The sequence below is a fragment of the Apium graveolens genome, chromosome 2, assembly GCF_009905375.1.
Source record: "Apium graveolens cultivar Ventura chromosome 2, ASM990537v1, whole genome shotgun sequence".
In the NCBI taxonomy this organism is placed as follows: Eukaryota; Viridiplantae; Streptophyta; class Magnoliopsida; order Apiales; family Apiaceae; genus Apium; species Apium graveolens.
This window is the reverse complement of record NC_133648.1, coordinates 253,125,677-253,138,603: the sequence shown is the minus strand read 5'-3', so window position 1 is coordinate 253,138,603 and position 12,927 is coordinate 253,125,677. Positions and strand designations below refer to the sequence as shown.

Here is a 12,927-nt window from a genome sequence, read left to right as displayed (position 1 = left end):
AATGTCAATAAGCCTTTTGTACATGGAACTCGGCTCAGGAGAAGAGGGTGTCCGTGTTCAAAGGAAGATTTTCTTCCAGAGGAGTCATTTAAGAGCTGGGGAAACTATGTAAGTGCCCTGAAAGCGACTCCCTCTCGGTTCGTGGATCGGGTATTCACTCGATCAGCTGACCAGGCTGAGTTGGAGGCTAAAGCTTGAAGGCACAACGAGATGAAGAAGAATCTATCGTGGTGGGATCTAATGTGGTTTGGCATGGGAGCAGTGATTGGAGCTGGAATATTTGTTCTTACCGGGTTAGAAGCGCGTGATCATGCTGGTCCTGCTGTTGTTCTCTCCTATGTCGTCTCTGGAATCTCTGCTTTGCTATCTGTATTTTGCTACATTGAGTTTACTTTGGAAATCCCGGTTTCAGGTATGAAAACATAGGAATAACATGCTATTATGGGTCATAAGTTGACCAAGAATGGTTTATTTATCTTTTTGAAAAGTTAATTCAGATTCATGTGATCTCTTGTCTTGCTGGAAATTATTTGAAGATAAAAAGAATGAGCTATCGTTTTTACTAGAAAATGTATTAATACGTTTAAATTCATTCAAGAATATACACATCTAGCGAACTATCAATCTTGCGGTATTCATGCACTAGGACTACTATAGTTTAGAAAGTTTGTTATCAATTTCAGTTATATTCACTTCAGTAACAGTGTTAAATAATAAATTTAGACAGCACAATTAAAAAATTTGAAGTTGGGGCTCTTTGGTGACATGTTCATAGCCATAAATACATGGTCCTTGTGTGTAGACCTTTTTAAAACATCTGGTCCCTAAACTTGTATCCTATAGATTAAAGCCCCCTTCGAATTTTTTTCCAACTTGCATCCTTTTTATTTAACTTGTTATCTACATATCTGTGGGCATTACGTATGCAGTTTTGTAGTTGTTTTTATAGTTAAATTCTTTCCATATCTCCAGGTGGCTTATTTGCCTATCTAAGAGTAGAACTCGGTGAGTTTGTGGCCTTCATTGCTGTTGGAAACATAATTCTTGAGTACATAATTGGCGGTGCAGCGGTGGCTCGATCATGGACATCCTACCTAGCCACCCTTTGCAACCAAGACCTGGATGATTTTCGTATTTATGCCAGTGCGCTTGCAGATGACTACAATCATCTTGACCCCGTAGCTATTGGCATAATCATAATCATTTGTCTGTTTGCAGTTTTTAGCACCAAAGGGTCTTCTTGTTTAAACTACATTGCCTCATGTGTCCACGTAATTGTGATTCTTTTCACCATAATTGTTGGCCTTATGAAAGCAGACACTGATAATTACCGTGATTTTGCACCTTACAAAGCACGTGGCATCTTTAAAGCTTCCGCTGTCTTGTTTTGCTTATGTTGGATTTGATGTCGTTGCAACAATATATTCCATCCTTGATTACAGTTATCAGGAACAATACATTCCATACAACTACCTAATTCTGAACTTTCTGTTTTATTGCTCTTCTTTACGGTTGGCACAGTCCTATATAATTTAGTCATATACATTCCATACTCTGAGTTTTGGTTGATTGACAAATTACAGTTTTTTGGTGGGAGTGCATTGACATTGCAATGTGGGGCTAGCTTTCGAGGAGATATCAACATCTGTCTTCTTGGAGATCTTGGAACCAGCAAGTCATAGTTATTGACTTACACACATAAGCTATCCCCTTGCGAAATTCACACAAGTGGAAGAGAGATCTCTGTTGTTGGATTGACTGCCTATGTAGCCAAAGATCCAGAATCTGGTGATATAGTATGTTTGCAAAGAGTATGCTACATAAATATGTGTAGTACTTGATGTTTGGATTAGATGAAAGTGTTGTACCTGATGTTTGGATATTGGTATTATTGGATATATAGACAATTGGTATTATGCAGTAATTGGTTTGGAAATTTTTTGGCATCTATATTTATAAAATGTACATTAATGGAACAGGTAATCATACATCATTAAAATGGAAAATGATGTTAATTTAACACTTTAACAACTGTTATAAAATAAAAAAATGATGTCTATCAAAACTTAATACATCAGTTTTAGTGGAACATTGACATCAGTAATATCGAATAAAACCGATGTTAAATATTACAACAAAAATAAATCTTAAAACAGAAAACCGATGTTATTAAGCTTTATAGACATCATTTTATCACCAATAAATATCGGTTTGAAATAAAGAACCGATGTCAAAAGTTATGTTTACATCGGTTTATCTTGAAAATCGTTGTTACTGGTATTATTAACATCAGTTTAACGGGTAAATAGAAATATTTTGCTTTTCTCACATATGTTTAAATTGATAAAAATATCATATTATGATAATATATTAAGATTAGATATGCATTAGAAATTTAACATCTTTAAAAACTGATGTTATATGTCTTCTTTAACATCAGTTTAAAACCGATGTTAAATGGGGGGTCTTTAACATCACCCACGAAGACATCGGATTTTTTTGTTCATAGACATCGGTTTTTAGTCGATGTCTATTCTACTTTTTCTAGTAGTGGATACACATTTCCTCTTCTCACACCAGTGAGAACCACTTTGTTGTTTTGATTATTAATCACAACACAGGTTTCTTTGTTGAAGGTTACTGAGTTGCCTTTATCACAAAGCTGGCTGATACTCAACAGATTGTGTTTGAGACCATCCACTAAGGCAACCTCTTCAATGATGACATTGTCCTTTGAAATCAAGCCATATCCCACTGTATAACCTTTGCTGTCATCTCCAAAAGTGATACTTGGGCCAGCTCTCTCTTCAAACTCTGTGAGAAGGGTAGAATCACCAGTCATGTGTCTTGAACAACCACTATCCAAGTACCAAAGATTCCTTCTGTTTCCCTGCACACATCAAAATCAAATCAAGTTGATTTTGGTACCCAAGTTTCCTTGGGTCCTGCCTTGTTAGCTTTCTTCTTCTGTTTCTTAGGTTTTAACTCATTTGACTTAGGAATTTCAGATTCTTCCTTAGTCATTTGGGTTGGGCCTTTGAAACCACTAGATGCTACAGAATTATTATGCATGTTATGGCTAACAGGAAATGGCATGCTTGGTGCAAACATGTTATTCCAGTAAGGCATGCTAAATGGCATTTGAGGCATATTGTATACAGCATAATATGGATTAGGTGCAAATGGCATATTAGCATACTGTGCATTCATGTTCTGTGTGGGCATAGCATTAACAGGCATAGGAGGCATGGCATTCATGTTAGAGAATTGAGGCTGAACAGACATGGGAGTAAGCATGGCAGATTTGCAATTAACAGACAATTGATTTACACTACCACATTTGACACAGATTTTTCTAGGAGCATATTTGTCAGGTGTGTAGTTGTTATGTTTGTTAATCCCTACTTTACCATTCCTATTGTTTTTCCTTTTAGTTTATGTTTTTACCTCTATCTTCTCAAGTCTGTCACTCAACTGTTTGACAGTCATGTGACCAACATTAGCCTTCTTCCATTTCTTGGCTTGACTTGACTCCCCTGAAACAAAGTTCTTGGAAACAGACCCATACTTTTCATTTAGCTTGGTTAATTTGGCTTTACTAATGGGTTTGTTCACAGCCGACAAATGAGGATTTTTATCATTCGACGGATAACACATTTTGTTGTCCGACGGATAGTCCTCATCATCCGTCGAGTTTACATCTGTCAGCAATCCATCTACCAAAATAGGTTCTAGTTTCTCCTTATTCTTTTTCCAGGCTTCATCACAAAAGGACTCAATTCCTTGAACCTTGGTGATTTGAGCATGAACATCTCTGGATGTTTTCCATGCTTTAATCACCTCCTGTTCACGATCGAGCTGCTTCTTTAAAATTTCTTCTTTTTTCAAGGTCTCAGTTAATTCCTCCTTAGCAATTCTACACTCAATTTTTAGTTTCTCAAACTCAACAAACTGAGACTCAAGCACATTATTCCTCTCACTCAAAAACAAGTTGTTTTCTTTGATTTTAGCATTTTCTTTAGTGAGGGATTTAAGTGTAACACGCAAATGATACAATTCTGTAGACATGTCATTTATTGCATCATTACACTCAGCTTTAGATAAATGTGCAAGGTTTGTAGTAATTACCTGATTGCTTGAGGAACTTGTCTCTGTTTTATCAGACTTGGCCATAAGGGCTAGATTGACATAGCTGATCTCCTCATCTTCATCCAAACCATCAACTGCCCAGTCATTCTCTTGTGTAATAAAAGCCCTTTCCTTCTGTTTGAGTAGGTCAAAGTATTTTTGCTTATAATCCACAGACTCAAATCTCTTCTTACTAGAATCTGACTTTCTACACTCATTTACAAAATGCCCTGCCAAGCCACATTTGAAACACTTGAATTTTGACTTATCCACCATGTTTCTATTTGGCTTGGCAGCTCCAAAGTTCTTCTTGAACTTGAGCTTGGCAAATCTTCTTGAAAGGAATGTTAGGTGCTCATCAATGTCCTCCATGTCATCTTGACTCAAAGAATCTTCACTTTCTGCAGCTAGCCCTTTACCCTTGCTTTCACAGGCCTTTGAAGTTGATTCCACAGCTTCCATCTTCACTTCCTTCTCCTTTTCCAGTTCAGCAACTAGTGCAATGGATCCTCCTTTCTTCTTTCCTCTCTCCATTTTTTCATCCTGCTCTATTTCAAGCTCATAGGTCTTCAGAATGCCATACAGTCTCTCCAAAGTAAACTCCTTATAATCTTGTGAGTTTCTCAATGAGACTGTCATTGGTTTCCATTCCTTTGGAAGAGATCTGAGAAATTTCAGATTGGAGTCTTTAGTCTGATAGACTCTTCCATGCAATTTAAGAGCATTTAGTAGCTTTTGGAATCTACTAAAAATGTCAGTGAGTGACTCACTTTCTTCATTGTGAAAATGCTCATATTGCTGAATCAGGAGCTGCATTTTATTTTCTCTTACTTGCTCAGTACCATCACATATTATCTGTATTGTGTCCCAAACTTCCTTGGCAGTCTTGCAGTTGATGATGTTATCAAACATATCTGCATCAACACCACTGAACAGAATGTTCATGGCCTTTTTATCTTTCCTGACTTGTTCAAGATCAGGATCAGACCATTCATGCCTTGGCTTTGGAACTGATGGTTCATTTCCTGTTGCAACTCTCATTGGAACATGAGGGCCTCTTTCTATGCAGTCCACATAGGCCTCATCTTGAGAAAGCATATGAAGATGCATCTTTACCTTCCAATGATGGTAATTATCTTTATCCAGAAAAGGAATCTTGATTCCAACATCTTTCTTGTTCATCTTGCTGAATTGTTTTGATCTTTAAACTCTTTGTAGATTAAGAGCTTGCTCTGATACCAATTGTTAGTCCCTTAACAATATAACAAGAATTACAGAAGGGGGGTTGAATGGAATTCTTTATCTTTTTCTTGAAATAAAAATGTTCAACTCGATTATAGATATATCTGTTTTGATTAGCACAATGCGAAATATAAACTTTAATGAATCAAAACAAGAGTAATTAAAAACAAGAGTCTTTAAAAACTTTCTGGTGGATTTAAACAATTCCACCAGAGATATATATTAATATATCGAGAGAACTCTGTGTGCAGAAATGCTCACAGCTGCTTTTACAAGATTAAACAACTAAGAACACATGAAATGCTAAAGATAGTGCTTACAAAGATTTCTCTGTGTTTGTTTTTAAGCTAACTTAGTTTTCTTAGTTATTTTATATTTGCTACTCTCTTGGTTTATATATATTACCAAGATTACAAAGTCAAAAGAACTGAATAAATATAAAATCTAACAGTCTTGATCTTTGCTGCTTTTCGTCCTCTATGACCCAGTTAATAGGCTTCCACAGTGTTTGTATCCAATCTCGACGGCTGTGTGTCAGCTTTCACTGTTCAACTGATGTTTGAATCTTGATATTATCATCCGTCGACTTTCAGATCATCCGTCGATGACTTACTTGATCATCCGTCGACTGCTATTTTGAACATCCGTTGAAAGTCATTTGATTATCCGTCGAAGCTTTGTTAAGCATCCGTTGATAGCTATTTTGGCACTTGACTTCATTTCACTTATACAGAATTACAAGACATTGCTTATGTACAGTTAATCAACCTATTCTGCATATCTAGTTAAAGTCAACATGACTTATATGCTACTACAGATTCTATACAAAGGTGCATACAACAGTGTGCTACAAACTTATCATTATATAAGCTACTCACTCGATGGATAATAAATTACTCATCCGTCGGTACTCAAACTGAGTTATCCGTCGGGACTATAATTCTTATCCGTCGAGTGCTACATTATTTCACTAAGCAAAATCTACTTAGATGTTTTGTGTAGGTAATCATCAAGTGCACAACATATTCACAACAGGCAGGTTCTTCCTATTGAAGACTTGGATATCCGAGAGAATAATGAGAAAAGAGGAAAGCCATTAGAAGACTTGATTTCAATTCCTTTAGCCCCCGAAGATCCTGAGAAGGTGAATTTTATTGAAGCCAAGCTCGAGGAGCCCCTTTGAGGGAAGTTGGTGAAATTTTTGCAAGAAAATAGCGATGTGTTCGCTTGGTCGGCAGCTGATATGCCATGAATAGATCCGGAACTGATCACTCACAAGATGAATGTGGATCCAAGTCGGAAGACGGTGAAATAAAAGAAAAGAAGTTTAACTCCAGAAAGGCAAGAAGCTATAAAACAGGAAGTGGAAAAGCTCTTAAAGGCTGGTTTCATTGAGGAGATTCAATTTCCGGAGTGGTTAGCAAAACCCTGTCATGGTGAAGAAGGCCAATGGAAAGTGGAGGATGTGTGTGGATGTCACTGATCTAATTGATGCATGTCCTAAGGATTGTTTCCCGTTACCAAGGATCGATACTTTGATAGATGCCACTGATGGGCATGAAATGCTTAGCTTCATGGATGGATTTAGTGGATACAATCAGATCAGGATGTATAAGGACGACATTCCAAAGGTATCATTCATCACTAACTTTGATGTTTATTATTATCTTGTTATGGCATTTGGTCTCAAGAATGACATGTTAGTCAAGAGTCTAGTAAAGATTGATCATATAACCCATTTGAGGGAAGCTTTCGAGGTCCTGAGGTACCACAAGATGATGTTAAATCCTACGAAGTGTGCTTTCGGAGTAGGATCTGGAATTTTTTTGGAATTGATGGTCTCCAAGAGAGGGATCGAGACCAACCCCGATAAAATAAAGGCAATCCTGGACATGGAACCACCAAAAACTGTCAAAGATGGTCAGAAGCTCACAGGAAGGGTTGCTGCGCTGGGACGATTCATCTCCAAGTCAGGAGACAAGTGCCTGTCATTCTTCAAGTCCTTAAAGAAGGTCAAAAAATTTCAATGGAGTGAGGAAAGCCAGAAGGCATTCGAGGAATTAAAGAAATATATGGCCCAGGCCCCGTTGTTGGCCAAGCCAGCTTTGAATGAAGTCTTATACTTGTATTTGGCCGTTTCAGAGGGTGCCTTGAGCGCTGTGTTGGTTAAGGAGGAACTGAAAATCCAGAAACCTGTATACTATGTCAGCAAGATTCTGCATGGAGCTGAGTTGAATTATTCAACCATTGAGAAGTTTTCTTTAGCCCTGGTAATGGCTTCGAGAAAGCTCTGTCCTTACTTTCAGGCTCATCAAATTGAGGTTATAACGAATCAACCCTTGAGAAATATAATCCACAGTCCTAAGGCTAGTGGGAGACTGATTAAATGGGCGATAAAGCTAGGAGAATTCGACATCAAGTATAAGCCACGAATGGAAATAAAAGCCCAGGCATTGGCTGACTTCGTGGTGGAATGTACCATACCCAACCAAGAAGTCGAGGGGCAGAAGGATACCATACCTCAAGACAAGGAAGTTGATAAGGAGGACAAGGAAAAAGTGGATAAGGAGAAAGAATATTGGGTCCTTTATTTCGATGGAGCATCAAAAACAAATTCAAGTGGAGCAGGTTTGGTTTTACAAAGCCCTGATGGGTTCTTGATTGAGTATGCCATGAAGTTAGACTTCCCGACCACAAATAATGAGGCAGAATATGAAGCTCTAATAGTTGGCCTTGGCTTAACAGGGACACTTAGAGTCAAGAACTTAAAAGTCTGTGGAGACTCGAAGCTGGTCATATCCCAGGTAAAGGGAGAGTTTGAGGCAAGGGATGATACGATGGCTAAGTATATCCGCCTAGTAAGGGCTGTGATGACCCAATTCGATGAATGCCATATTGAACATATTCCGAGGGCGGAAAATGCTAAGGTAGATGCGTTATCAAAGTTTGCTTCATCCGAGATAGAGGAAAGTTTGGGAAGTGTATACTTCCGCGTTCTGAAGACACGGAGCATTGATGTTAAGCTTGTAGCTCCTATAAGTCTGGGGACTTCATGGATTGATCCCATTAAGACTCATATTCAAACCGGATGGTTGCCAAACGATGCTACGGAAGCACGGAAGTTGGCTGTTCGAGCACTAAGATACTCTTCAATAGATGGGATTTTGTATAAAAGATCTTTTGTGGTGCCTTACTTAAGGTGTCTCAGGCCCGATGAGGCACGTTTGGCTCTTGAAGAAGTACATGAAGGCATATGTGGGCAATACTTGGGGGCAGAGCATTAGCTCATAAGATAACCCATTTAGGCTTCTATTGGCCAGAAATGATGGCTGATGCCAAAGAATATGTGAAGAAGTGTGACCGCTATCAGAAGCATGCACCTGTTGTTAGATAACCCCCTGAAATGCTGACATCCGTCAACTCACCTATCCCCTTTGCTATGTGGGGAATGGATATACTTGGGCCTTTCCCCATGGCCACGACACAAAGGAAGTTTTTGATTATAGCCATCGATTATTTTACCAAGTGGATTGAAGCCAAGTCCTTGGCCAAAATCACAACTAAGCAGGTTGCACAATTCCTGTGGGAAAATATCGTGTGCTGGTATGGAATTCCCCGCATCCTAGTCACTGACAATGGGACACAATTCAACAACGAGGAATTCAAGAAGTATTGTGAAGAGAACGAAATTGAGTTACGATTCACCTTTGTAGCTCATCCGCAAGCCAATGGGCAAGCGGAAGTGGCAAATCGGATAATCCTGGATGGACTAAAGAAAAGAATCGAGAAGTCGAGGAGTAACTGGGTAGATGAAATACTCCCAATACTATGGGCCTATAGGACTACCTGTAGAGTCACGACTGGAGCAACTCCCTTCATGTTAGCATATGGGGCAGAAGCAGTTGTTCCCGTAGAGATATCACACTCCTCTCCCAGGATTCAATCTTTCAATGCTGAGGAGAATGAGGAAGGGCAAAGATTAACCCTGGATCTAATTGATGAAGTCCGAGATGAGGCACATGCGAAGATAGTGGAGTATCAGAAAAAGGCTTCGTTCTACTACAACCTAAGGGTTAAAGAAAGGTTCTTCAAACATGGTGACTTAGTCTTGAGGAAGGTGGAAGCTTCTGGTGTAGGGCAGAAAGGGAAGCTTGCCCCAAATTGGGAAGGACTATACAAGGTCAAGAGTGTACAGGGTAGAGGAACCTACAAGCTGGAGACTATGGATGGTATTGAAGTCCCGAGAACTTGGCATGCACAAAACCTGAAGGTTTACTATGTGTGAAGCCATTAAACATGAATCTCACTTGTCAAGATGACAAGTAGGTTGAAAAGCACCTTGAAGCTTTGCTTGCTTAGGATTTACATGTTTTAGCTTTATTTTTTAGGATTATTAGGAGTGGTGTAAGGGATGAATCCCAAGAGTTGCCATAAACTTGTTTTATAATTGTTTAGTTCATCTTATCATAGAACTGTTTGGTGCATACTATATATGATTGAGTTTGCTTATCTATTTTAGTACAAGTACGAGAAAAATAAAGGATAGCAAACTAATAGTACAAGTACTTGAAAGGGATAGTAGAAAAGCGAACAAATAACTTAAAATAACATAATAAACCCCGAAGGGTAATAAGTTCCGAATACGAATAAGTCAATACATAAAAAGCCACGATGGGCCAAATAAGAAAAACAAACTACTCAAAGATCCTTGAAAAAGTCATCATCAATATTTCCCTCATCGGCAGCAGTAGAAGGAGGAACGGGCATAGGATCAGCATCTCGAGGAGAAACAGTTGTGGCCTCAGCGGAAGTAGTGAGAGTAGGAGAGAGAGGAATATCCTCAAGAAGAGGCTCTTTCCCAGGAATAGCAGGGACTGGATAGGCTGTGAGAGTCACCTTCGGGATCTTCTTCCCAATCTCCTCCACTATCTGCTCCCAACAGCTAGAAAAGGTCTCCAGGAAGTTAGCATCGTACTCAGCATTTAGGACATCCTGAAAGTCCTGAGATGCCTTATACTCAGCTATCACCTCAGCCCGGGCCCTCTGAGCATCCAGCTCCAGCTTATGAACTTTCTCCTTTTCATCCGCCAGCTCCTTCTCTACCTCACGGAAACGAGTGAAGTTGGCCTCGAAAGCCTTGAGGTACCTGTCCCTATCTCTCTCAGCAATGGTCAGGCTAGTCCTCCGATTCTTCAGATTATGAAGGGCAGCCTGGAGATAGGTATTCATCTGCATGAGCATATCCAAATACAGTAAGTAAGTAGAAAGAATTGAAAAACAGTCAAAAAGGAGACAAGGAAGAGGCTTACAGAAGCCACGGCCTGAGCACCCAAACGCTCAATCTATAGGTCATCAGAAGACTCTACTATCTCAGCCCTGTCACGAGGTGTAATCACACTCTCGGACCAAACAGCGGCAGCCTCGGAGCTTCCTACCACGGTGTCCCTCTTCTGAAGGCCCTAAGTGACGGTGAAAGGAGAGATATCCTCATCAAGGCTAAGGGGCCTCTGGGATAGAAAGGTAGGGACGGTCTCCTTAACCGTGACTAAAGGGTCGTCACCAATCCTAACCCGCTTATCGCGGTGGGTCTCAACAGCAGAGCCCTTGGCAGCACGGGCCTCCCGCTTCTTGAAGATCGTGTCCAGAGCTGCCCTAGATGCGAGAAGATATGGGCACGTAAGGAGAAGGACAAATAAGGAATTAAGAAAATGAAATAAAAGGGGAAAGAAATACCCTCGGGACCTAGGTCACTTAGACCTAAATTTTGCAAATTACCCTCTGAAAGGATGAGAGCGCAATGATGCAAGTTATCAGCTGTGATGGCCTTGATGGTCGCATCCTCATCTATTCCCAATTTTAAGTCTCTTAAAGACCCGTCTATACTTTTTAAGAAGTTGGGCCTGAAAAAATGGTCCCAACCCTCCACGGAATCCAGAAACACATAAAACCACTCGCTCTTCCAAGTTGGATACGAGTTAGGGTTGGTGCCAGAAATAAAGCAGGAGCGGGCCAAGGATCTATGAACTATTTTGACCCATCCTTGGTCCACAGAAGCATTAACAAATTTAAATAAATAGCGAAAGACACAAACATTGGGCTCAAAACCGTGTTTACGTGATTGGGCCATATAACAGTGAATAAAACGCCAAGAATTGGGTGTGAGTTGGGACGGACAGACTCGGGCCTCAGCCAAAATGCGAAAAACTAAAGGATGAGGAGGAAGGCAAAAACCAGCATAAAAGGTTTCCTTACAGACCCGAATGGCCCCAGGCTTTGGGTAACAGGCCCTATCATTTGCGCCTGGAGCCTCGGCCCTATAAGGGTGAAAAATGCCAAAGAGGCAAGCTATGGTACCTACTTGTTATGGACCAAATCTAGAAGGGTAATTATATGCATCTAAGTGTAATATGTAAGGGAAGGCTTGCCCAAACTCGGTTAAAAGATCCCTAAGAGAAATAACTGAGGAATGGACAAGAGATTTTTTTACCTCGGCTGACCCTAGATGGACGGGGAACAGCTTGGGGAACCTGGGAATGAGATGAATCGGAATCCGCCATGGATGAAGACTGAAACCTAAAAAAACTCTTGAAAATAATCAAAGAAAATGAAGATTCAAATGGAATGTTCAAAATGAGCCCAGAAAGCGGTGGTGTAGAATGCCGGAATTCGCTTTGCGGTGGCTATCCTTGAGAGAATATTTGCTGAGTGAAAAATCTAGAGGTGAAGAAAATTTTATGGAAGTAAAGTGTGAGAAATGAGCTCACACTTGACTCCTTATATAGATGAGCGTTTGGAAGCTCAAGCGTTTTTGGGCCAAAAGAAATGGGCCTAGTAGAGGCGGGAAGCCCATAAAGTTTGAATTTTGAAAAGGTTTGGAATGTTCTAAACCAAAAAGAAAACCAAAATTCACTGGATAAATTAAGGCTTGAAAGCCCAACCACGCCTAGCGGACATGATTCCTGGGTGTGGTGTCAAAAATGTCTCCTAGGCGTGGGTCTACAATGCCTAGGAATTATAAATGTGTTAACCTCCAACAACGCCCGGGATGTAAGTTTCCTAGACGCTGTTGGAAGGATGTCTCCTTGGCGTGGGTCTACAACGCCTAGGAATTATGAACGGATTGGCCTTTAACAACGCCCAGGGTGCATTGTTCCTAGACGTTGTTAGAAATGTGGCTTCTAGGTGAGGGATCAGCCTCCAACAACGCCCAGGGAGCATTATTTCTAGACGTTATTAGGAAACTGTCTCCTAGGCGCGGATCAATGACGCCCAGGAAGTATTAGCCTCCAACAACGCCCAGGGAGCATTGTTCCTAGATGTTGTTAAGAAACTGTCTCTTAGGCGCGGATCAACGACGCCCAGGAAGTATCAGCCTTCAACAACGCCCAAGGAGCATTGTTCCTAGATGTTAAGAAACTGTCTCCTAGGCGCGGATCAACGACGCCCAGGAAATATCAGCCTCCAACAACGCCCAGGGAGCATTGTTCCTAGACGTTGTTAGAAAACTGTCTCCTAGGAGTGGATCAACAACGCCTAGGATGCATTGAGCAGCAAAAT

At 40.3% G+C, this 12,927-nt stretch overlaps 1 protein-coding gene across 1 annotated transcript; it reads left to right on the top strand.

Moving 5' to 3' along the window:
• Positions 1 to 210: 210 nt before the first annotated feature.
• LOC141699967 (cationic amino acid transporter 1-like) lies at positions 211 to 1,406 on the top strand. Its single transcript, XM_074503755.1, has 2 exons — positions 211 to 412; positions 973 to 1,406. Exons 1-2 carry the CDS (start codon positions 211 to 213, stop codon positions 1,404 to 1,406), a joined length of 636 nt encoding a protein of 211 aa, XP_074359856.1.
• Positions 1,407 to 12,927: the final 11,521 nt, after the last annotated feature.

Excerpts from the sequence above, each read along its gene's own strand:
- LOC141699967 (XM_074503755.1), top strand. The coding sequence starts at position 211 with ATGAAGAAGAATCTATCGTGGTGGGATCTAATGTGGTTTGGCATGGGA. Across the intron at positions 413-972 it reads TTTGGAAATCCCGGTTTCAG|GTGGCTTATTTGCCTATCTA; the intron begins GTATGAAAACAT and ends CCATATCTCCAG.